The sequence below is a fragment of the Heloderma suspectum genome, chromosome 3, assembly GCF_057233095.1.
Source record: "Heloderma suspectum isolate Gila_16-S chromosome 3, 16-S_ref, whole genome shotgun sequence".
NCBI classification, from domain to species: Eukaryota; Metazoa; Chordata; class Lepidosauria; order Squamata; family Helodermatidae; genus Heloderma; species Heloderma suspectum.
Genome location: NC_139460.1, coordinates 55,890,584 through 55,916,701, shown reverse-complemented (window position 1 = coordinate 55,916,701; position 26,118 = coordinate 55,890,584). Strand labels below are relative to the sequence as shown.

General features: G+C 41.6%; 1 protein-coding gene across 14 annotated transcripts in view; it reads left to right on the top strand.

Annotated features, from left to right (window-relative positions):
* Positions 1 to 26,118, top strand: part of CD47 (CD47 molecule) — a 97,953-nt gene that overhangs the window by 66,614 nt on the left and 5,221 nt on the right. For 4 of the 14 annotated variants that reach the window (XM_084843321.1, XM_084843320.1, XM_084843316.1 and 1 more), the window contains 5 exons: positions 3,563 to 3,655; positions 4,328 to 4,423; positions 8,981 to 9,073; positions 13,188 to 13,219; positions 15,843 to 16,018. In XM_084843321.1, coding sequence (XP_084699447.1) covers positions 3,563 to 3,655; positions 4,328 to 4,423; positions 8,981 to 9,073; positions 13,188 to 13,219; positions 15,843 to 15,875 — 347 coding nt within the window. In that variant the 3' untranslated portion in view covers positions 15,876 to 16,018. Of the gene's footprint in view, positions 1 to 3,562; positions 3,656 to 4,327; positions 4,424 to 8,980; positions 9,074 to 13,187; positions 13,220 to 15,003; positions 15,483 to 15,842; positions 16,019 to 20,832; positions 20,858 to 21,558; positions 21,587 to 26,118 lie in introns of those variants that run through there. The other 10 variants (XM_084843323.1, XM_084843322.1, XM_084843318.1 and 7 more) reach the window with 3 other exon arrangements.

The following is a 26,118-nucleotide window of genomic DNA, read 5'->3' as shown; positions in this document are numbered from 1 at the left end:
GCTAATGTGCAATAGCGCATTTTCCGGAACAAACCCCCTTGACCTCAACAGAAGTCAGCAGGCACCCCTGGACTAATGCGCTATAGCGCAATAGCGCAAATGAGTGTTAGCTCTATTTCACGATTGAGTGATGGAGTGATAGAGTCATAGCAACATACTGACGTGGAGGGTATGTGTGTTGATGGAAGACTTGTGCAATAGTGTGATAATGAGATAGCGACTTAGTGTGTGCCTACTAATGTGGTAGCCTTAGGGGTGCCTCCTAATGCATTAGCCTGCTATTTAGAGGGAAAGGGAAGAAATGGGCAGAGTCAGGCATACGTCTGGGAAGTCTACTCAGAAGTAACTCCTGTTGTGGTCAGTGAGGCTTTTTCCCAAGATTGCCATCAAGGGGAGTAAAGCCTGGAGGGGGGAGCCTCTCTGATTGGTTCAGCAGCCCCTGCCAGTCTGATGACGTTCACTTCCAATCCCTCCACCCCACCTGGAAATATGTTTCTGTCAGCAAAGGGGGAGAGGGAGGGGGGAGGAGCAAGAGGAGAAGGTGGGAACATGGATGAGGTAATCAGACCCAACTGAGACTCCACCCAGACTCCACCCAACCATCAAGAAAATAATTGGATTAGAGCTCAGTGGAAGCAACACAGAGACCCAGGCTACAGCAATGATAAGCTGGGACTTTAAGCATTGTGGAAATTGGAAAAGGAGCAGATGCAATTGGGGTAGGGATGGTGGAGAATTCTGCCGCGTACTCAGATGAGGCTGAATTGTTCGGAATCTGGCCTCTGGAATCCGTGGCAGAATGGCATGACTCACCTCCGTCTCCTGAGGATCCCCCACGGACTGGCACTCTGGCTCTGGATCCTTTGCGATATGGTAATGGTGGCCGCCATTATCGTTTCATTGGGAGGAACACAGCTGCAAATGGCGTAGTGGATGCCACTTGCAGCTGTAAAGCGCTGAGTTTAACCTAAATGCAGCCGTAAACAGCCCATATTATCCTGGTCCTGTATTGTCTTACGAAGCATCTAGTGTTACTGCTAGAAGAGGGCTCCCTCTGAATGTTTTACTGAAGTATGCAATAAACTGGCATGGGTCAATTCACAGGAGTGTTCCTCTAGTAAGGCTCAGATGCTTCATAAGGCAAGACAGACCAGGACAACGTGAGGAATGTTTGCTGGTCCCAGGCACGCCATCCTCCCCATCTGGATTTGGGCCTGAAAGGTTGGTGGAGCTTGAGCCAACATGAGATAGCCTTAACTTTGGTCTTAAACTGGCAGGTCTTTTTATCATTGAATATATATTCTGTCACATATTTGTTAAGGATAATCACCTCAAGAATATTAACAACTTCAAAACTGCCAAGCTTGCCTAATATTGTATTTTCAATTGGCATGCATTCATTTTTACTTATTAACTTATGAAACTGAAAAGTTTCCATGGAAATATAAAGTGCACTTCACTGGTTTCGCCCCACATAGAGGTGGCAGGGTTATATATAATTTAAATAGGGCTTAGATTTGAATACACAGGACCAGGCAGCAGGGATATATGCTTTCTAGTTCCCTAAATCTATTTAGCATGTATGTTTGGACATTCATGGAGGGTACAGTCCTATCGGGATAGGCGGCCGCCTCCGAACTCAGAGGTGACCGCCTATCCAATGCAGGCCAGGAGAAGCGCGGAGGGGATTGGCCCCTCTGCTCTTCAGCTGTCCTGCATTTACGGCTAGACAGCTGATTTCGGCTGTCTAGTCATAGGACCTCAGAGCGCGGGAAGCGGCAGCTGGACAACACGTAGGATGTGTCGTACCGACATTTCCAACTTGTGCCCTTAGTAAACTAAGAAAAGTATATTTTATGTGCTGTATAAACCTTTTTTTTCTAATAGCCACATGCTTGAATTGAAACATTTGATTAGCGATGGGATAAATCAATAAAGCATACTTAATGTGGTTCAAGTCAAAGCACAGGGCCATACGTAATGTTAATCCTACTTAGAGTAGGTCCATTGAAATGAATGGGGACTTAAGTTAGGCTATCACTGGATGCAACCATTAACTTGGACATTATTTTTACTGGAATGTTTGTAAGTACATTAAAACATGACGATTCAATAGCATGCACTTTGTTTAAATTTTAAGAGAAAAACATGAAGACACTGAAAAGTGTTAGTAGACTAGTTTTCACAAGCTCAAAAGGCTATGAATTAGATACTTCCTATGGAAAAAAAACCTGAAAAAATTCTGCGCAGTTCTTCTCAGACTTGTGCAATCAACAAATTACACTCACTGGGAAAGTATTATAGGACAAAGTATTATATTGGGCTTGTACAACTTGTGACCTTTCAAGCTGAATTGGCCCACCAGCCATATAAGGAAGCCTTCCTGGTTTTACTGCCTTTCTGGGATTGCAAAAGTGGGTTTGGACAAGTACTTGACAGTCCACAGTACATGGCTGATGGACTGCTTTCAGCTAAAAACAGGCAGCTAATATAAATGACGTATGGAGAGGATTACAGTGTGTCACTGAGATGCAAATTAAGTATAGTGTTTCATTTTCTTTATTAGCAGGTGCCCTGTTCTAAAACTTAGCATCTAGCTATCTTTTGAACTCAAATCCTTGGCATATGTTCCTCCTGCTACTACCAAACATTTATTTATTGATTACATTGTCCCAGGCACTGTTCAGAAGAACACAGATACCATTTTGAGATTATATTTAGGGAGTAATTAGTCATGTGCTTTCTCGCTCTGAAGGTTTGTTCTTGTTTTATTTCTTTTGCTCTCTAAGCTGCTTCTTCCTTTTTCTTTTTCTTTTAAAGAAATAAAATTACAACAGAACTACTGGCAAATATGAGAGGGGTGGGGAAAGGACATGATCCTTCCCAGATTACCTGCAATCTGCAACAAGCAAAGTTGGAAGTAGAAATTAGAGTACAAATTCAGCGTTCAACATAAATTCATCAAGTGAAAGGAACATGTCAAATTTAGATATTTCATTTTCCTGTTTAGCAGTCTTGATATTAACACATTTTTCTTTAGTAACTGGGATGGCTACGGAGTGCAGAACCTCCTGTTATGTAAACATTTAACAGAAAAATTGTATTTATCTTGTGCTGGTTTTCCCGAGGGGACGATTAAGTAGGTCACCTTCATAATTTTCTGCTTCTTTTACAATATAGTAAACACAATTTCAAGGATAAAGGTCTTGTGATAGTCCCATTTAAATGCTCTCTCTTTTGAGTTCTTCCAATATTAATATTGCTTCTTTGCTAAGAACTAGTAAAGAATGGTGAATCACAAGAATAAAATGTATAAAATATCTTGTTTACTAAACTATACATTTATTCAGGGATAAACTGTGTAGTGGTGTTTGCTTTTCTACAACAGTAACTTCATGGGTTGCAAGATTTCAGGGGAAAGGGACAGGATCATACTCTGAGACTAGAATCTAGGTAGAGAAACCTGTCTGAAATGCTCTTTAAAATGTTGAGACCAAAATATCCTTCAGCTTAATTATGTTTAATGGCATCTTTTCCCCCTATTTTAATTGGCCTGTTACAGATGGATATGAATCATCAAATCAAGCTGGACTTGGCTTAATTGTACTTCCTGCTTTCATTTTAGTGCCCCTTTTCTACTTTCTGTTCACATCAGGTGAGAATCTGCTGATTTACTAGTTCCTGAAATTATTAGCAAAATGTAATAGGATGTGAATTGTAGTGGCGATGTAGGGGAGGAAGCCCTTAGATTTGTAGGAATGCAGTAGCTTTGTACAATATTAGTGCCAGCTCTTTCTTGAAGAACCTCTGGCAAAAAAGCAGGGAACACCTCACATTTCTGAGGTGCAGTATATCTCCAGGTTGTGGCATTTCACAGGGGGATTCTGGAGAGAGAGATTTTTGTTCACTTCTTTGCCATCCACTAAAGCTTTTTTTTGAAGCTGAGAGATAATTTGGTCATCTGTTCCTGTCGTCTGTCAGAGACAAGAAACTCAACTAGAGAGAGCCAGAAAGGATGTAGCCAAGTCTTCTTTTAACTCTGACATAAGCAAATACATACATAAAGTGCTGAAAGTCATCTGGTTCTGTTTTAATATATTGTACCTATTGTGGTGCAATAAAATATTAGATTAGAAGGTCTACCTTTGGGAGCATTTTTATTTGGCAGTTCTGCTTGTTTCTTTGCTTTCCTTCACATTCCACTTAGGACACCCATTTGCCCTGGTTTAAATTATATTTCAGAAGATCCTTATTTGTTTTGTTTTTCATTTATGTATCTCTTGTGTTTTGCCATTCTTTTCTCAATAACATGTGATTATTTCCCCAGTTTTTGAGAAGCAACCACTCTTTGCAATTATTCTGGTAGTTCTGAAAGCACTTGGATGTTTAATTGCTGTGGTTGGATTTGCTGTGTGTGTGTCAGGTAAGAAGTATATTTTATCATATTAATATTTTTTACACCTTTGTTCTAAAGAAGTTATTTACCCTTATTCTGTCAAGAGGTATCTGTTTGGCAATGCTCTGGCAAGTATCCTACAAAACTGTTCTTTCTGCATTGTGAAATCCACAAAGGATTTGTGAAACCCACAAAGGGTTTTGTAGAATAGAATCCATGATCACACTTAATACTGTTTTATGTCATGAACAAACAATAGTCTTAAGGTGGTGTTACATTTTTATTAGTACGGCTGTGCCATGCATTGATGTGTCTTGCAAGCTGGACCTAAAGAGGTTTGCTTTAAATTACTGACTTTCCATGACTGCATATCCTAAAGCTCCTGCTGATCTTTTTTTGTAATTATTTTAATTTGTGCTCACAAGCTTAGTGTGTGTGCAGACACACATATGCGGACACATATAATCATTTCTGGCGCTCCAGTAGAGGAAGCTGTGAATGTTCATTCATATTTTAGCTGCATGTTGTTGTAGTTTTACTCCAGCAGTATTCAACCTTCAGCAAAGTTTATGCTTGGATTTGAGTTTAGAAAAAAATGCCTCCATGCTGTTGCAGCCATTTAAAAACAAAAGAACATCTTTTGTGCTGCAAGGTTTTTAAAAGTAACTAAAATGTATGAAATAAGGAAGACTGTGTATTAGAAACACCATTCATTAAACATTGGAGCCAATTTTATATAAATTGGCTTTAGTTGCAGTAGTGCGATTGCTGTGTTGTGCTAATAGCTAAAGCCACATTTCGTGCTTGTTTAATAAAGGTGGGACTGGCTGGCTCTGTTCTGACTGCCAGGCGTGCCCACCTCTCATCTTTCCTACTAGATATGGCCAGCTCAGGGTTGCAGTGGCTCCTGCGGATTCCAAAGGTCCATTTGAGATCATACAAGAACTGGAGGGAGCTTTGCTCCTGCTGCTTGTTTTTCTTTTTGCTTTAAAGAGAAATTCCATACACACACTGTTGGGGTGTTTATTGAGCAGAGAGAGAACTCGCCATGACTAGGACCACATGCAGGCTTACATTTCAATAAATTTTCTCAAGCTTAACTGAGCTTCGTGTCGGTGATTTCTGGGTAAAGATGACTGCCAGTCCCCCCGCCCAAATTATGGAGACTCATTTTAACATGTGCCTGTCCACAGTTGATGGCAGTTCTTGGTAGAAGTTTATAGACCTTTGGCTACAATAGTTCTTGAAGCACCTCAGAAGAGTAAAGCTAGGCAGGAATAGCATTTTTGTAAAATACCAGTAGACACAGCGACCCAGTTAGAGATGTGGAGGCCTGGAAAAAAAATCGGAAAAAATTCAGGAAAAAACCCAGTTTTTTTCTGAGGTCTTTTTTTGTTTTGTTTTTTGGAAAAATTGAACAGCTTTGGATTATTAAATATTTTCTTTTAGAATTTAAGGCAAAATGTTTATATATTGCTACCCAGCCTTTACTCCCCACAAAATTATTTTTAAAAAACTATGTAATAAGAAGACTCTTACAGAAAGACTAGAGATGTAAAATGTCTGGAATTAATGAAGCCATGGGGAAAAATATTTTTTTAATATTTTTATCCTCTCTGTAAGATTCCCAGCATAGTTATTTCTTTCATTCCTTATTAAAATTATTGATCTAAACTATATTCTACTGATAGACATTTATGCTCAGTTTTCCAACATGTGAGTGCAGTCACCATTGACAGTTAATATACTTGACAGTAAATGCTCGGTACATTAAATGTAAAAGTATAGTTTATTCAGACAATAATTACAAGTTTTCTAACTGAGTTTACTTTGAAAAGTTTTAAAATATAATGATAATTTTATGAACAAACTAAGTTATACATAAAATAACTTTAGGAACAGAAAAGGCTGCATTATATTCCTAGAGCAGCCTTCCCCAACCAGGTACCCTCCAGATATTTTGGACTACAGTGCCCAGCATTCCTGACCTTTGACCATTTTCCTGAGACAGGTGGGAGCTAAGGCCCAAAATATCTGGAGGGCTTCAGGTTGGGGAAGGCTGTCTTAAAGCAACAAAATGACTTTAGATGTGTAAAGAGTGCTAAAAAAAATAAGTATTGCTTAATTTTCACTTTCCCCCAAATTTCTGTTTTTTCCTACCCCCCACCCCCGAAAAGAACCAGTTTTTTTTCCATGGCCTCAAAATTTCCAGAAATGTTACATCTCTAGACCTGGTTCACATGTAACAGCTAACTATGGGTTTTTTTAACCCATAGTCAGTTATGGTCACACAGCAGCAAGCAAGCGCACTGGCTCCCATATGCTCGCCACTTCTGCTTTCAATCAACCACCCAGAAACTCTCCATTGTTGGGTTATTATCATTATGTCCGCAAGCAGTTGTTGGGTTAACTCTGGGTTCTTTAACCTCTAAACAACCCAGAGTTCCAGGCTTGGATGTAACTATAACAATCCAGGAATGGGTTGTTCCTGGGTTGCTGAGAGAACGTGGAAGCAACGGTTGCACAGGAGGCAGCGCACTCACTTGCTGCTGCTTGGTCCTGACAATTCCTGGGTTAAACAACCCAGGAATTATTGCTACGTTGAAAACGGGTCCCTGTTGTAGTTACATCCTAAAGTAGGTCTAAAGTAATGAGTGGAAGTACAATACTAGCAGTTATTTTGAGAGTATAGGAACAGAAAGAGTTATGCTCTGAAAAGACCAATGTCTCTGTTTTCTTTAATCCTCATTTTCATAAAGCTGGACTAAACAGGGATTTTCTCAGTATAAACATTGGATCCAGGATGGATGTGTTAAGGCATTTATGCAAATTCAGGAAGAAATGGGTGATATTCAAATGCCTTTTTGAATTTTTCCAATTAGGCATCTTTTACAAGATTGGATCAGGCAAGGGGGAAGCAATATCAGACCATTCACTCAATTCGAGCAAGTATTAGTTGATAGACCAAACAAGTCATTTTCTCTGGTATATAATATAAAGAATGAGCAACCAAGCTATATCAATAAATAGAACAAGGGTCTTCAATAAGAGGTGTCTATAGTAATGTGGAATTATCTTTGGAAACAGGTGGATCAATATACAATAACTACTTCTCTTTAAAAAAAAAAGTGTAAATATGTGGGTACAGTGGTATATAACTCCAGTGAGGATTGCAAAGATTCATCAGAAGTATTCTGAAACGTGCTGAAAATGTAACAGAGTGGGGGGTGATTTTTTTTACCATTGTTGGTGGCAGTGTAGGCTGGCTAGGAGATATTGGCAAGGAATGTTAATATCAGTTCGTAAAATGTGTGAGGGGGGGACTTACCTCTTGACCCTAAGATCTTTTGTATTAACAAACTTTAAAGGGTTTAACTTGTATTTTTAGAGCTCGTCAGGGAGAGAGATCTTGTGCTGTGTTTGCACAACAATACAAATGGTTTAAGCGATCTTGGAATAGCCAACAAATTCCAGTGTTTGGTAGCCCATTTTTGTTGATATAAGGAAGAGGAAGCATTAGCATAAACTGGCTGTTTAGTATGCTGTTGCTGATTCCCCTCCCACCTGTGGTTAAACTTAATTTAAAATAAATTAAAAATTGAGTAACAAAAACCCTAGTTTTTGAACCCTAGTTCACTTACAGACGTTGGTTGGACATAATGCTAAACTATGATGTTATCATTATGAGAATGAGGCTAGGCGAACCTCAGGTTTGTGTGCTCATGCCTTCTCTCTCTTCCTCCTGCACAGCTAAGAAGAGGTGATAGGAAGCGTCCTTTTCCATTTTTGAATAAAAGCAGTTACATATTATATTGAAGCTGGAAAAACTGTGGTTAGTCTAACTATGGTTTATTGAAACCAGACAGCTTCATAAACTAAGGTTTGTCTGGCTTCGGACATAATGCGTAATTGCCGGTAGTCCAAAACAGAGGGCGGTGGGAGAGCATGCAGGCCTAAGGCTTGCCTAGGCACATTCTCAGGATGATAGTTTATCGTTGTGTCCAAGTGAGGCCACAGTCACTGTATGTAAGTGTTGGTAAATCAGGCAACTGTTTTTGTAACAGTTCAGCACCAGTGGAGCTGGTGGCTCCGATACTGGTGGGCTGGTGAATCTGCTCCGGGTTTTAGTCAGAACTCTAAAGGAGCTACCCAAGGCACTGCTTGGATAACTCCTCTAGAATTCTGACTGAAACCTGGAACAGACTCACCACCCCACTGCCACCAGCCTCCACTGTTCAGCAAGCACACTTATGCACAAAGACTTCAGACTGGTTTGGTTTATGAAGGATTATTCAGCCCTCCTAACTTACTATTCAGTGCCGGCATAAAAGTGATAAAGGGTCTTTGTGTAGCTTCAAGATGCCCCTCTTCCTGTGCTATGTCTCGACAGTACTAAGCTGAAAGAACTATGATTTCTACTGGGAACTCTGTGTATCTGTTAGTTGTCCACAGCTGGGTGAAGCAATGATCATGCTATAGCAGTTTTAATTTAGGAAGTGCAAGTCTGATCTTTCACAAATTATGTTTAAACTAAGAAAATAGAATCACAAATGCTAACCTAAATACCCATTTTTCCCGCAACAGCATGCCCTCCAAACCAGGGTTCTCTCGTGATTGCAGGCTTAGCAATTATTGATATTGTAGCAGCAATTGGCTTAATTTATATTGCAGTTATTGGTAAGTACTTTCTATTTAAAATACAATTTAAATACTTTTCTTTAACATCAAATAACACTTAAGTATTTGGTTGAGAGGATTCTTGATGAACTTTTAGACATACTTGACCAGTAGATTTTTTTTCTTTGTCTATAAGGTAAAAGTTTTGGGAATGATCTAGCATTGTTTGGGTGACTGAAGGAAGTTGATAAAGTGTGCACCTCCACTTCTTTGTCCCTACAAGTAAGGGCTGGATTGCACCCTTTTAGAATCTATGCCATGATTACAGGAATTTGTTTTCCATCATGGGTCCTGGAGGCCATACTCATCCTTTCTTCTCATTGTACCTGAATCTAACATTGCTGGAGAAGGAAAGTGAAAATTTTGATAATCAGCGTGAAGATGATCAGTGGGTGCACACGGCCAGCAAGAGAATTCAGCAGAACACCTTGTAATACTTCCGAACACAGATCACAATTTTTGTCCAGAATGAATGCTTTGAACAGCTTGTGAGGATGCTGTTCCAAGCCCCATATATCCAGTAAATTATTTGTAAAATATATAGGTTTATTTGGGGCAAAATCTTATTTATTTATTTATTTATTGCATTTATATCCTGCCTCTTTTTCTCCACGTAACCCAAAGCGGCGTACATAATCCTCCTCTCCATTTTATCCTCACAACAACCCTGTGAAGTAGGCTGGGCTGAGAGTCTGTGACTGACCCAAAGTCACCCAGTGAGCTTCCATGGCCGAGTGGGGACTAGAACCCGGATCTCCCGACTTCCAGTCCAATGCTCTAGCCACTACACCACACTGGCTCTTCTAAAATCTTCTAACTTCAGAGTGGTTGTTGTCTATCTGAGAAGCATTTGGTTTGGATTTTTATATACGCGTTACCTAATGGTGCAATCCTGTGCATGTTTTGACAGAAATAAGTCTACAACTCCCAGCATCCTCCAGCCAACCATGCTAGCTGGGGAATGTTGGGAGTTGTAGGACTTATTTCTGTCAGAACATGCATAGGATTGCACCCGAAATGAATTCTATTTTAGATGTAAAATTTCAGTGTATGAGCAAGATTCCTCAGGCAAAGAAATTGCTTAATAAGCATGCATTGAAATGGGAATATGAGCCACATGCAATAATACATATATTAGTATTAATATGGTTGTATAGTGTGTTCTGTTAATAGGCCTTGAAGTCCTTTAGCTGAATTATTTGTTTTATTCCATTTTGAAAACAATCCAAAGAACCATGGAGGTTTGTACATGGGTGTAATGGGACTCCTGATTCTTAGCCCTCCTTCCGTCACACATCAGCAGCTCCCTGTGGAACCATGCAGTGGGGTGGGTGCAGTTCAAGGAAAAATGGTCAAGACTTAAATGAACTATTTTGCGCATTGGGGGCTTTCTCCCCCTCCTTCCCTCCACAAGAAGCTTGTGCAATAAACTTCTATGAAAAAAATGGCATTCCATCCAGATAGTGTGTTCCAGACTGTGGAGTGTAGTTAGCTTATATACCACCCCCCGTCTCAGCTTGCATGGTTGCTTGTGCAGCAGGGCTGGCCCAACAGCACAAGCAACCCAATTTTAGGGCCAAAGTAAGTGTTCCCGCAATCACACACAGTAGAGCTATGTGTGCTAATTTTCTTTGTTTTTGTGTAGGCGTGAGTGGCCCTGATTCAGATTAGGACCATGGAGCTTCAGGAGGGGAGCTTAAACCTTCCCTCCACCCATTTTCTCCCCGAATTTCCACCCCACATGGGAGGGTGGGTAAAAAAGAAAGTCTCCATTGGAGTTAATGGAGGCTTCTTTTTTTTAACTCTTCCCCCAACACACACACGGGCGGTGGAATTTCAGGTGAAAAATGGGGGTGGGGATTAACACCACCCCCCTCCCTGGAGCACCATGATCCCAATCTGAATCAGGACCACATGTGCTTACACAAAAGAAAACTAGCACGCATAGCTCCACTGTGCATAATTGGGAGGTTTCGTTTTGCCCCTAGTAGTAGCAGTGGCAACAACAGGCATAGCAGATGAGACTGTGCTGTTCTCAGTGTACTTGGGGAGAAAAGGACAGTGCCATAGGTGGTGCTGGAGAGAAGTGTGGACTGAGAGGAGAGAATGTTCTTTAACATCGCTTTTGCTGCTGGGTTATGAGTGATTCACAACCAAATTATGGCCTGATGCAACTTGGGTCTGAAGCAGATACATTGGTCCGGTTCACACGTAACAAGAAGCCACCGTGGGTGAATTTCCCTGTAGGGCTTTTTGTTGCAATGGCTGCCGCCATTTTGAATATGCAAGCCACAGCAGGGATGCATTGTAGCTTGCTGTTACATGCGAACAGCATTTTTATGTGGCTTGCTAAGGAGACTGGCATCTGCCGGGCACTCGCGGACCCATTAAGTGGCAGAAGCTCAGCGAGCAGGGTCCAGGAGTCCGAGGTGAGCAGGAATCCACTGGTCTCCAACCTCCTCTTGGACTCCTGCGACATTCCTACTTGTGATATATTCATTTTCTGCAGTGGATGGAGGATATTCTTGGATGGATTGCTCCTCCCAGTCCAACAGGCAGGAATGTTTACATTAGGCTGAAGTGCCTCTCTGATGAAGGAGCAACCTGTTGCCAGTTTTGTCAAATGCCACAACTAAAGATAACAAAAAATTCCCCTAACCCCCAAAAGAGAAAAATGTCTAGATCGTAGAACTGTAGCAACAGGGGATGATAACTTGCAATGCTTTCTGACAAACTAAAACCCCTGTACTCCCACCTGAGACAGGGACAATATTCTCCATCCAATGCAGAAAATGAATCAAGTAAGTAGCCATAGCTGCTTTTTCCTGCAGAAGATATCCTTGGATGGGGTGCACAACAATGGTACCCCTCAAATGGGTGTGCCATTTGCTGCCGATTACCCAAAACAAGTGTGTGTGTGTGTGTGTGTGTGTGTGTACATGCACGTATGTGCTTTAAGGAGCATTAGTGGCTGAGGAAAGGCACCAAGCAGGAAGCTAACCTGGGGTTCTGTGACTCCCCCAGGGAATCTGTTTATACACGCACACATGCACGCACTCTATCTATCTATCTATCTATCTATCTATCTATCCACACACACACACAGAGAGAGAATGCATATATATTACACAGAGAATTAAGTTAAAATGAAATGAAGGAGTAAAAAAGTAGAGCAACAGGAAAGGTAGGCTGTGACGGATTCCACCCCCCCGCCCCCGCAAAGTATCATTGAACATCTACATCGGAACAAGGCAGGAATGAAACTGGCAGCAGGTTGTTCCTCCACCAGGGAGGGCACTTCAGCTTAATTTGAATATTCTTGCCAGTCAGAGCAAGTGGGAGGAACAACTCATCCAAGGATATTTTCCTCCTCGGCAGGAAAATACCTCTTTCATTCTCGCACCTTCCTTCCAGGAAAGAGAAGGTAAAGGACATGGTAGATTTACTTTATTTGGGACCAGAGGTAAGTCTTTCACCAGGTCAGATTGGCTAGTAATTCCAGGACCAGTAGAAATTTCTGGCTTTTTTAAACATGGCTATTTTCTTTACAGTGCCCTTGGGACAGTTGTTTCAGTTGCTCACTTTCCTTCCTAGATGCTCATCAAATTGGAGCTTCTGATGTTGAGTTCAGAACATAAAACTCCATAAATGCAGAGGAAACCATTCCTGAGCTGCTTAAAATCATAGAGAAACATGGAAAGGTGTCTAGCTTGTTGCTTGGTTTAGTCTTGCTAGAATCAGGCCAATTGTTTTTGCAGGAGTTACCCTATACAGGTCCTGAAAGCTAGAAGGATGTTCTTGAGACAATATCTTGCCCGTCTTCACTAGTCTTCTATCTTCTGTTATCCCAAATGATCAGATCACTTTAGTTACCCAGCCTTTGCAATATATCACTTCATAATTTCCTTCTCCATTCAGGTTTATGAAGGCTGTTGTGAATCTTGTGATGCAATACCTTAGATCGAAATAGACCAAAAGACCTTTGGATGAGACTCTGATGCCAAAATCCTTTCTTGAACTTGTTGCATCCCTTCCTGCATGGAGGTGGTAGTTAGATATCTGTGCTTTGTGTATCCAGTAAAAAATGTATTCTGTATTTCTCTTGTAATCCTAGGTTGCAACTTGAAAGATCATCAGCCTCCAAGGGTAAGCTTAAAATTAATGTATTTGGGGTGAGTAGATGGCTCAGGGCGTTTGTAATGAGATGCTGAGCCTTTCACGACTGTTTAGAGCCAGGTTGGTAGCAAGCAAAATCATTGATAACATGGCAAGAATCCTTCTTACAATTCATAGGCTACCTTGTCTATCTCCAATGATGGAATCCTACAACCTGGACTTGTCTTGGTATTCATTCAACTGTGTAAGATGTTTTTCCGGTGGTATCTTTTCTCACCTTGTTTTGTACACAAAGGCTGCAGAATGCAGATTGACACACAGCTTGAACACTCATCCATTGCACTCATTAAGCCCCATGTACGGTGGAAATAACTGTTAACCCATAAAAACAATGGAAAAATGAAATCAAGTTAACGCATGTCAATTAACTCATGTACAATAGATTTGAATCCTGAAATGACCATAGTTCAAGCATAGCTTTTTAGGAAAGTCAAAACTGTTGTATGTTTTATAATTTCACTGTTGAACAGATTTCAAAGGGCTGACACAGGAAAATATTGGTAGGAGGCATTTTGGCTATTTACCTCATCCATGCTGCCTTTATTTACAAATATTTAGATAAACACTAGGCCAGTTAGCATGATCACTGCAGCCCACCGTGGCTTTTTTTAAGCCACAGTGGGTTGTGTTGTGTCTGGGCAGCCATTTTGAATATTCAACCCCCGGCAGGGGATTGCTGTGGTTTGTCATGTCATCTGGACTTGGGTGGCAGGGGTTGTTTCAGAGTTAAACAACCCTCAAATAACCCTGCAGCCAGGGTTTGGATGACAGACAGGGGGGTGAATATTCAAAATGGCTGCTTAAAGGAACCATGGTGGGCTGCATTGATCATGCAAACCCAGTCACTCCCTCAGATATGGCTGGGTGACTGGAAAATAGTTCATTGGCAACCTATGCAGAGAGATTAGTTAGTTGAAGTCTGTCATAAACAACAGTGGTAAGTATGTTTATTTAGTATACCACTTCAGGATGTAAGTGGGGTTCACATGATTGCTCCTCCTGTCAACAACAACACACACACACCGCACAAATAAAGATAGCCCATTAACTGTAGAGATACTAATTTTTTCCTGGGCAGAACAGTTGGGAAGTGGGGGAGTATGCAGAAGTGTTCAATAATATGAGCCTCACTTGGCCTGAAGTGACATGTGTGTGTGTAAATGTATATGTATATATAGAGAGAAACTGATTTACCACCACCTCTGTCTGTGTTTGACATCTAGGCTTGATGCCAGAGTTTTTCTTAACCGCAGTGTATTCTCTGATGTGCAGCAGTGATTCTGAGGTTATTTTCCTGAAAGCACACTTGAAAAGTAAAGTGAAGCACAGGTGCTTCTAATATTCCTTCATCTGTCAGACCTGAGCCTTTGCTTGAAGTTTCATTTTTATTCTGGCAATAGGAGAAGTTGATAGCTGTATTCCATTAGAGCCACTATTAAAGGGGAAAAAATCCAGTCCATTTTCCTGCAAGTTTAACATCTGTGTGTGAGGGACAGCCTTTGATCTATCCTGTAAGATGCCTGAGTTGCATTCAGCTGTGTCAAGTAACAAAGGAAGCACTGTCAGGATGCCTTGGTGCAGATGTAACATTATTAATAATGGTTAGGCTATCAGGAGTATGCCTCAGGTTCACATGCTTCCTCCCTCTTTCCCTGTCCTGTGTGCATTCCTTCCTTCCGTGGTTTGTTTTAACCATGGTATAATGTTATCTCTAGGGATGTATGAGAAATTCATTTCAGTTCATTTTTTATCAGGATTTACCCAGTTTGCACCTTCCGGACCGAACACAGACTCGGACGCTATCTGCGGTCGAAGTCCATACATTTCCGAGCTTGCAATGTGATTTGCACCCCCCCTCAAAAAATGTGTTCAACAGCTTGCATACATTTGAAAAAATGTGCATTAAAAATGTGCACTTTTGAAAAATGTGCACACCTATGCTTTAATCAATGGGAGAACAATGCATACATTCCAAAGATGTGCACAATTGATGTGAACTTTTTGAAAAATACACACAGATTTTCATGTGAAAAGAAAGGGGGAAAAGAGCTTACAGTCCAATATGGATTCAGGTCGGAACAAGCTTTGAGATGGAATTCAGAGAATTTCAGGAAGCTCGTGTTTTTCTGATTTGCACATTCCTAGTTATGTCTATGTCAGCACGAAGCACATTTTCTTATAATAAAGAGTTTTCAAACTCTGGTTTTAAACCGGTTACAAAGGCAACCAGTGTTAACCTGTTTTGTTTTATTTAAAAGATATCTATATATATCTATATATATAGATATATATATCTCCATATACTTCTGCTGTTTTTTCTGGGCAGTTCATAATATTGTCTCTAAAATACAGTAATAATAAAATCAACATATACAATGAAACAGTAGGTAAATACAGCACTAAGAACAGCCAGCAGAGATTTAAAAACACACATTGGTGATTAAATCAGGGGGATGTTAGCTCCAAAATATGGACTGACATGAATCAAAATATAAGCTTTTGGGGGGGGGGAATATATTTTTATTTATTTTATATGAATGAAATAAACAGTACCAAAATTACCAACAACCTCATCAATGCTTCCGTTTTCCAGCAACACAATATTCTGATGTGGACACCACAATAACAAAAAGAGAAGAAAAAAGAAAAAGATAAAGGGAAAAGGGAGGAGGAAAGGAAGCGAAGAAAAAAGAAGATAATTCCTTCCCCCTCCCTCCCCCCTCCCTCCCCCCTCCCTCCCCCCTAATAAATTGAGTTTAAGCTCCAGTCTCCAATGTCATTCTATTTTAAAAACTATATCTGTAACCTTAACAATCTTGCAATTTAATAAACAACCTTACATTTCTATATCATATCATCAATCTTATATCAAAGAAAGAGGTCTAAAAGACTCATTCCCAAAAGACTAGTATTATTAGAAATAATATATATATATATACATACACACACACATACACACACACACACACAATATAAACCCTCAACATTCAGTAATATATTTTATACTAGATATATTATCTATTTTAAGATAAAAGCAAGAAAAAACAAATGAAAGAAAGTAAGCAAATATATATATATATATATATATATATAATTTATCTTCTGAGTTAGCCTGGATCATATAGGCTAAATAGAAACAATTAACAAAGCTTGTTTAAAGATGGGGTTGTAACAAAATTATCACACTTTTTTACGTTCAGCCAAGCCTCTGCCATTTCATGATTTTGAAACTTCTTCAATTGACCTTCAGACACAATACAAAGAGTAGCAGGATATTTTAAGTAGTATTGTAAATTTATTTGTTTTGCCAAGTTCTTTGCTTTGATAAATTGCCTTCTTTTATTCGCCACCTCTTTGATGTAGTCTGGAAACAACTTAACTTTATCTTGTTTCCAGGAAAGGCTTTGAGCCTCTCTAGCCAGATGCAGGATAAAATTCTTTCTGGAGACTTTTGCAAATTGAGCTATGATGGTGTAATCAGTCCCTTTAGCATATGGCACACGAAATGCCTGCTCAATATCAAGTAAATAATCAGATGGAATAGGGAGTATTTCATGCAAAAGTTTATCCACAAAAACAAGCAATTTTACAGCATTAGGCAAATTTTTAATCCCCAAAATACATACATTGGATCTCTTCGTGAAGGCCTCCAGTTGAGAAATTCTGTCAGAGGTGTTTTTAAATAAGTTTGTGTCATGGTTTCATTTCCAGCCACATGGTCTTCAAGCTCATTAATTTTCGACTCCATTTTTTGCTGTGACGCATTAATCAAATCTACAGCTCCTTGCAGGGTGGTGATGGAATTTTGGATTAAATCCAACCTCTTGACTTGCACTGTAAATTGCGAAGATAAGGTCTTTATCAGTGTAAATAAATCACCTATATCTTCTCTTCTTGACACTTTCGACCCAGAGGGTTTGGGGGGAGTAGATGCGAGCTCCTTTTTTCTCCTTGGTGCAGACATGTTTCTCTCAAGCAGATCTTACAGGTCCTCAGATGTTCTCAAATATTGTTAAAATCATCCCTCAAAGGTTGTTGATATTTCTTAAAGCATATATTCTATGGAACATGTCAGCCCTGTTTTCTCCTATAAAATAGGAGTCTCAGTACAGCTTTTTGCATTGGTAAAGCTCTGGGGAGATAATCCTGGAATCCAGCCCCCCCACTATCGCGTGGGAGTTACCTTTCTCCAAGATGTTGCCCAGAGCTGATGCCTTGCCCCCCCTTTCCATTCCAGGGGGGAGTTGAAAAGGTTTTTTAACCTTTTAAAAAGCTGTTTGAGACAGCTCCCACGGAGCCCTGTGGGAAGCTACCAGAGTGACATCGGTCCCGACCGGAAGTCCCAGAATAAAAGCTTTATTACAAAATATACAAGATTACCCACCTACATACTTTGATATAGAATGGAGAACTTGGTTAGATGAACTCTATTAAGCTTGGACCTGCACATACATAGCTACAACCAGGAATTGAGTAGGGATGTACGAAACTCTTACCTGGCTCCGCGCTGGGCAATCCGTGGTGGGGGGAAGGCGCTCCGTCCCTCCGCCCAGAATCCTCCCCGGCTGGCACTGCTCCATGGCAACTCCACGGAGCTGCTGGCCGGGGCTGCCCGCAGCCAGACATCCGGCCGCTGAGCTGCACAGGGACACAAATGGCGGCCGCTGTAGCCACCGCCATTTGCGTCCGTGTCTTTAGCCGTGATAGGCTATGTATATATTTACATAGCCTATCACAGCAAAAGATAGGGGCGCAGATAGCGGCCGCTATGCCATTTGCACCCGTCTTTTGCCGTGATAGGCTACGTAAATATATACGTAGCCTATCATGGCTAAAGACATGGACACAAATGGTAGCGGCTATGGCGGCCGCCATTCGCATTCCTTCCTATTGCCGTGATAAGCTACGTATATATTTACGTAGCTATCATGGCCTCTGCAGGGATGCAAATGGCGTCCCTGCATTAGCCGTGATAGGCTATGTAAATACTTACGTAGTCTATCACAGCCTTTCGAAAGAGGTGAATGGTGGCCGCAGACGCAGCCGCCACTCGAGGAGCACCAGAACAGCCGACAAAGGTAGGCTCCGTTCCGGGCCCATTTCGTGGGGTGGTGGGGTGGGTGGCTTTGTTCCACCATGGATTCCGGAGGGCTGAATGCACTGGCATTTGGCCTCCCTGGAATCTTTGGTGGAATTCTCCAACATCCCTAGAATTAGGCAGAGAAAGATAGAGGTGGGAAGTTATGGTTGGCAACAAACAAAATGGGGAGGGTGCTAGGGATTTTACAGGCAGAGCTGGAGGCCTGAAACCCTATATGGTTCTGGCCCAGCCTATCTCAAGGAGTGCCTCCAGCAACACCAGATAGGCCGCTCAACAAGATCAGCCTCGGATGGCCTTCTCTCTGTGCCATCAGCCAGGACAGCTAGGCTGGTGAGGACGAGGGAGAGGGCCTTCTCTGTGGTGGCCCCCACTCTGTGGAACTCCCTCCCTAGGGAACTGTGCCATTCCCCCTCTTTAATGAGCTTCCACCATGCATTAAAAACATGGTTGTTCAGGCAGGCATTTGGGGTGGGCTAGGGCAATTTTAGAAATGTGATGTTTTTAATGTTGAATTTTATTGTGTAAACTATTGTTATTGTTGTTCATTGCCCAGAGTGGCTGGGTGACCAGCCAGATGGGCGATTAATAAATTTAATAAATAAATAAATAAACAAACAAACAAACACCATGGGGAAACCTGAGAATTGTAATACGGGGTTGGGCAGCACCGGGTGTAGTGCGGGAAGATGATTGAAGGAAAATTGGAAAGCTAGAACATGGTTAAAGCATTGATATTTACCTATTCCAGAGGAATGAGGATACAACAGGACGTTTGGGATGTTGTTCATCTCAGTTCCAGGTTCAGGGGTTGTCCTTCTATAATTCTGCAGTGGGGAGGCTAGCAAGGACCTTGCAGGGCCCTGAAACCTTTACGCATTCTTAGGCTTTTTGCTAGAGAGATTGGTCAGGAGCGATGAGGCATTGGGCCTGTTTGCACAATCAAGCAGCTCGCGAGAGTGGGCTGTGGCATGTACGTGTGGCTATTTTGAATACTGAAGCCACAACCGCACTTTGCGTCATCCCAACCCAGTGAGAGTAGGAGGCTGGCTTGGCTAACAAACCACCCGCAACCCTAAAACAGCCCATGAGTTCTGGGTGGTTTGGTGGAAGTTGGTGGCTCTGATGCCAGTGGGGCTGTGAATCCATTCTGGGTTTCACTCAGAACCAACTAGAATTCTAAAGGAGCTATCCAAGATGCTGAACCCTATCTGCATAATGGCTGGTTCTGGCTGGTTCTGACTGAAACCCAAAGCAGATTTACAGACCTGCTGACAACAGAGCCATCAGCCTCCACTGCGGGTGGTTTGTAACCACACCAACAACCCACCCTTGCTGGTTTTGAACAACATGACAAGCTACAGTCATGACTTGAATATTCAAAACCCGCCCAGCACACACCACAACCCACCGTGACTTAAATAAGTCACGGTGGGCTGTGGTGATTATTCGAACTGGATTGTTCTGTTCTTTAGGGGCCCTGACTGAACCAATACCAACATAACAAATGCAGATACGGGGAGGGAGACTGGTTACTGGGAGAGGAGTAGAGGTAACTGCAGGTAAAAGATGGAGCGACCAACTCCCAACTGGAACTCAGCTCTTTTCCTGGAAAGGAGCTGTTTTAAAACCTTAGTTGAGGAGGGAGGGTTTATTCCTAAAACAAAGTGGATCAAGGCACCAAATTCTCTAGCCATTGGTGCAAAAGAGTTCTGTGTGCCAAATGGATATTTCAGATTGGAGCCAAGGTTTGAAATATACCCAGTACAAAAAGTGCTTTAAACCAGTTCGGTCAGTGTATGGTCCTATTCAGATAAATGACTATCCAAGTACTGTTTGCCTTCATGGTGTCATCCAAAAGAGCTACAGATACTGTTAATGTGCAGCAAAATAAAACAGAAGATAGGAGGGATTACATTGAGTTTGAAATGACAGCTCTCTTCTTTGCTTCTGGTATGGACATCAATTCTAGTCTTGATTTCCTTTTCCATTTTAGAGGGGGGGGAGAGCTATATACTAATTCCACAATAATCCCTGAAGCTTTTATTCTGCGGCACTTGAGATTTTCATTACTAACATTCTTGACAGTATTTCATATAAGATTGGGGTTGAGCGGAGCACCTGTTAGGTTCCACAGCATGTTCCTGTTCTAGGATAATTTACTACCAGGTTAACTGCACATATTCCAAAGCAAGCATTACAGCCATGATGCCACTAAATACTGCTGCTTGTTCTTCCTTGTTCTTTCTGTAATGCAGCCAAATTGTAAAGAAAAGCTCCAGCTATTGAAGCACTTCTGAGGCAGGAGGTGTGTCATCGTTAACAGCCTGGAAATAACAAAACCTTTCACTAATGTATTAACATTCTGCCGCTTCTTCTATTTATTTTGTAGAATCACTATTTATTGTATATGTCAGTTAGAGTTATTTAATTTTGGAGATCCAAACTAGACATGAAGGCTTTATGTATTTTAAATATTTTACAGAAAGCTGTCGAAGAATCACTTAATGGTAGGTGGTGATTGAAATTTTGTACTATATTTCAGGGCTTTGGCTTTTTCTTTTTAATGTAGGCTGGAAACTGGCTGTTGATCCTGCTTAAACAGAGATATTTCTATAAAATGATAATATAAATTATTCATGGCCTTAAAAAAATTGTGGTTCATGAATTTCCTACTGGCAGTTATAGGTATTAGGATATGCTTTGTAGTACAGTGATCATTGGCTTGTCTGGACCTCAGTCCTGCTTGGCTGGCTATTCTAGGGTAAACAGCATGGCTTCGGCTATTGGGCGGCATAGAAATGAAATAAATAAATAAATGGTGATCTTATAACTTGTTCTGCCAAAAGAATCAAGCTCTTAATAAGAGGAATGTTCCTTCTAGAAGGTAGATGTCGAGCTGTCTTCTGCATGGGCTGCGTGCATTTCTGGAATGGTGCTAGGCAAAATGGTACTTTTCCTTTGGATCTCTGATTTCCTCATTTGATCCAGTTTGCCTTTGAAAAATCCCACTTCCATGGATGTAAAACCAAGAGAAGTGGTGATTGTGCTTGGAGAAATATATCAGTGGCATACCTCTTAATTTCTTTCACATTACATGGGATTCTTGCATGCCAGGAAGTCATCTTAAATTCTAATCCATTCTAAGATTGTTGCTATTAAACTTCTCCTTGCTTGTCTAACTACCAACTTTTTCCTTGGTTTTTCAAAGATGCGAAAGGAGTTATGTTAGAATGATCGTGAGTATTGCCTGTATTTACTGATCATATCTTTCAGTAGGGCGTTTAGAGTTTTCTCTTTTTTTGCATGGTTTATTTTTTTAAAAATAAAACTGTAAATACATGATTTGCAAAGTAATAGCACTTCTTCAGTTCTCATCTCAGTAAGGCACAAACCTTGACTATTTTTTCATAAAATTGTCCCATTGGTCCAATGTTTTCCAGATATGAGCTGAAACAGTTTTTTCTATAGTTTTATCCCCATTTAAAAGCCATTGGGTAAGCTTTCGGATTTCATTTTTGCTGCCATAGCTCCATGAACCTGATGGCTGTGGCAAATGGCCCTGGCCCCCTAGCAAGCCCAGAAGCACATAGATTCCCCCTCTCCCAAGACACCTACAAAACAAAACAAAACAAAACATGATAGAGTCTGTGCTGCTTCTGCCTGTTCCAAAGCTAATGAAAATATGAAGAGACCCTCACACCATCTTTGGCATATGCAGAGGACTCATGGAAGGAACAGTCAGTGGTGAGCACAAATAATGGCTGGCTACTGAGCCAAGGCAAAATTTGTGGATGCCTGTTTGTTGCCACGACTTGCAATGAGGCTTCTGTCGTTAGGTTTAATTGAATAATTCAACTAACCTGTTATGCACCATCTGTAACCATAGAGTTTGTCATTGATTTACCACATCTGCATTGTGCATTTAAACTTGTACATCGCTTCAGATGCCTTATAGAAGATGGTTTACAAATATCCTACATATGAATAGCAAACTCAATCCAAAAATCTTATTGTTTATTATTTCATTTATATCCTGCCTTTTTTTTCCTTTTGCAAGGAGCCCAAGGTAGCTTACATGGTCCTTCCCCTCTCCATTTTATCCTTACAATAACCCTGTGAGGTAGGCTAGACTGAGAGTCACACTGGCCCAAAGTCACCCAATGATTTTCATGGTCAAGTGGGGTCTAGAACCCAGAACTCCCAAGTCCTAGTCTAACCACTACACCACACTGGCTGCCACATCACATAGGACCCTATGCATAAGAGAGAGCTATCAGCAGCCTTGGATGCCCCAAGATTTGCAGTAGTACAAAAAAGCTTTGGGGGAAAAAACCCTAATGGAGAACCCCAAAACAGCCATGAGGGGTGAGCATGGCTCTGGGATGCTGGGTGACTGTTGTGGGGGGAGGGGGGACATGGAAAACGGGGGGAGTAGGAATGGAATGGCATATCCTGGAAAAGGTCATGGCTGGCTGGAGCCCTGAATAGAAACATTCTACACTGCAACACTTTGGTGTGGGTCCCACTTGATACAAATATAACTTACCACTCTATTGTTATTTTATTAATTAGATAAATTTATTAGAGAAATTTAAGACAAAATGTTATGGGTTATGTGCATGATCAGTCTGTTTGCTTAATTTTTTTTGGTTTCAGTTTTATGTCTCACTCGAGATATTTAAGCAGAGGCTGGATGGCCATCTGTCAAGGGTGTTGTGGCTAGGGATGTATGAAAGTCACTTACCTTTTCGAAGGGTGACATTTGCGGTGGGGGGGAGGCGCTCCGTCCCTTCCCCCAAAATTCTCTCCAGCCAGCTCCACTCCGCGGCGATTCCATGGAGCCGCCGGCCGGGGCTGCCTGCAGCCAGACATCCGGCCGCTGGGCAGCCTGCACAGGGACGCAAATGGTAGCTGCCGTAGCCGCCACCATTTGTGTCCCTGTATTTTGCCGTGATAGGCTCTGTAAATATTTATGTAGCCTATCATGGAAAAAAACAAAAAAACAGCGAACGCAAATGGCGGTGGCTACGGCGGCCGCCATTTGCGTTCCCTTTTGGGGGGGGCCATGATAGGCTACGTAAATATTTACGTAACCTATTATGGCAAAAGAGATGGGCACAAATGGCGGCCACTATGCCATTTGCGCCCCTCTCTTTTGCCGTAATAGGCTACGTAAATATTTACATAGCCTATCACGGCCAAAAAAAGGGAACGCAAATGGCGGCCGCCGTAGCTGCCGCCATTTGCGTTCCCTTTTTTTTTGCTGTGATAGGCTATGTAAATACTTACGCAGCTTATCACGGCTTCCGCAGGTACGCAAATGGCGTCCCTACATTAGCCGTGATAGGCTACGTAAGTATTTACGTAGCCTATCATGGCTATAATGAAGAAGCGAATGGCGGCTGTGGCTGCGGCTGCGGCCACCATTCGCAAAGCAGCGCGAATGGCAGCAAGTAGGTGTCCCGTTTCGCGTGCCTTTCACAGGGCGGGGGGGCAGGGGGGCTTGGTTCCGCCATGGATTTCGGGGGGCCGAATGCACTGGCATTCGGCCTCACCGAGATCCATGGCAGAATTCTCTGACATCCCTAGTGGCTGCATCCTCCATCGCAAAGCCTGCATTGAGCAGGCGGTTGGACTAGATCGGGGTAGGCAACCTTTTTGGGCCCAGGGCCACATTTGGCAGTTTGAGTGACTGTCCTTGGCACCACTATTAAATGGCTGCCATGGGAGGTGTGACTGGTCACAAAGGACAAGTAACCTGCCTAAAGGGACTGAGTACGAAGTAGAGGTAAAATCTGAGCCCCAGCACAAAAAACAAGTCCTTCGAACCCATGGTTTTCAGTGCCAACAGAAACCTATTTAATAGAAGGCAAACTCTTTTTCTATCTCCTCCTCCCATCTGCCAACAAACATTACCCCCGTTTCTTTTTCTCTCTCACCCAGGGTGAGAGAGAAAAAGAAACCCATAGGGCTTTTCTACATGAAGCATTTATTATGTGCTCGTCATTCCCTACTCACGGTTGTTTATTGGTTCTTTAGACAATGTCATGACCCTTCAGTTTTGCTTCTGTGTCTAACCAACACTTTTGGCGATTTTTTTTAGAGCAGGGAAATGCAGCATTTAATTGTGAAAGTGAAAGAAAGCATGATTTCTCTTTATGTATTTGCGTTATTCTGCCATACACTAAAGCACCACCTAGAGATTATATGGCTGAAAAGCAGGAAAGGAAAATTCCTTGTGTAGTTCTTGGATCTCAGTTCGGTGACAAAACCAAAAGTAGATAACACAATTAACAGCATGCAGAAAAGCTCATAGACACTCAAGCGCACTCTCTCTCTCTCTCTCTCTCTCACACACACACACACACACACACACACACACAGAGCCATTGGTGGGCATTGCCTACCCCTGGACTAGATGATTTCCAAGGTCCCTTCCAACTCTATGATTTTATTTCATAGCTCTGATTATACAGTAAGCATGCAGTGGCCCAGGCATGTAGTCAATAAAATTTATTTTTCTTATTTATTACAATGAAAATACTGATTTTATTAATCCACTAAGAGTATTGAGGAAAAATAATTACACAAATGTTCATATTCTGTGTACCTCATTCACCTCCAACTTGCTATTTACTTCATACTTCATTGACTACTGCTTAAACTAAATCCATTAGATTAATTCAGCCACGACTGCAACCTAACTAGTGAGTAATTAGGTCTTAGTTATTCAAGCAATTAATCAGTGAGAGAATTAGAAGTGTTTCATCAGTTTGTTCCATAGGCAACTTCTTATACTATATTCAGTCAGAAAGTAATTGAAAGTCATTTACCCAAACTTGTAAACTGCTAAGAGTTGATAGGGGTACTTGGACTCTCACACAAGACACCATAATCCCAAAATAGTACATTATTATAATAATGTGGAGTATTAGTATAACTACATGTGGTGGGATCCAAAGGGTCATACAGTGACCACCACATGCACACAGGGACTTCTCAGGTTCCAAATCTTGTGCTCCCTGAAAAGCTGCTGCTGAAGGTTGGCTAAGCCTCTAAACATGTCATGTGGTGTGAAGGCTGCACTCAGAAGCTGGACAGAAAAACTCCGGGTTGGTTTAAGTATGACTATATTTTGAGTAGACTCATTGAAACCGATGGGATGGATATAAGTTAGTAACGACTAACTTAAATCCCATTGATTTCAGTGGATATACTCTAAATTTGACTAAGTCTGAACTCAACCCAAAGTGCATATAGAGAAGTGCATACAGGGCACAAAGTGAGACAGAGTTCTTCCAAAAATGGAATTCATATTTTCTCCTCTTGAAGTTGGCTCTGTGGTCATTATCAAGGGTTGGACCAAAGGACCAGCGCCTTTGTGCAGACCCTTCAGCACGTCATTACAGTTCCATCCCACCCCTTTCTCCAAGCAGTTCCAGACAGCCAAATTTTATCCAGGCACTCACCCACTGAGATCAGTTAGATGTAAGGCATCTCTACACCAGCCTAAAATCCTGCATTTAAAATGGGGCTTTCTGCTTCTGTTTTAAATGCAGAATCACAATGACTCCCTTTTTCACCCACTTCCTTCTCCCCCACCCCCTTCCCCTTCCTTCTCCCCATATCTGAGTCTTCCATTCTCTTTCATTGATCTCGCTCCTCTTCTCGCCGCTTTTACTCTTTTCGCAGAGGAAACTGAAATGGAACACAACAGGGTAATTTGATAGCTCATTATCTCTGTTCTATTTAAAAATGGAGCAAAGGG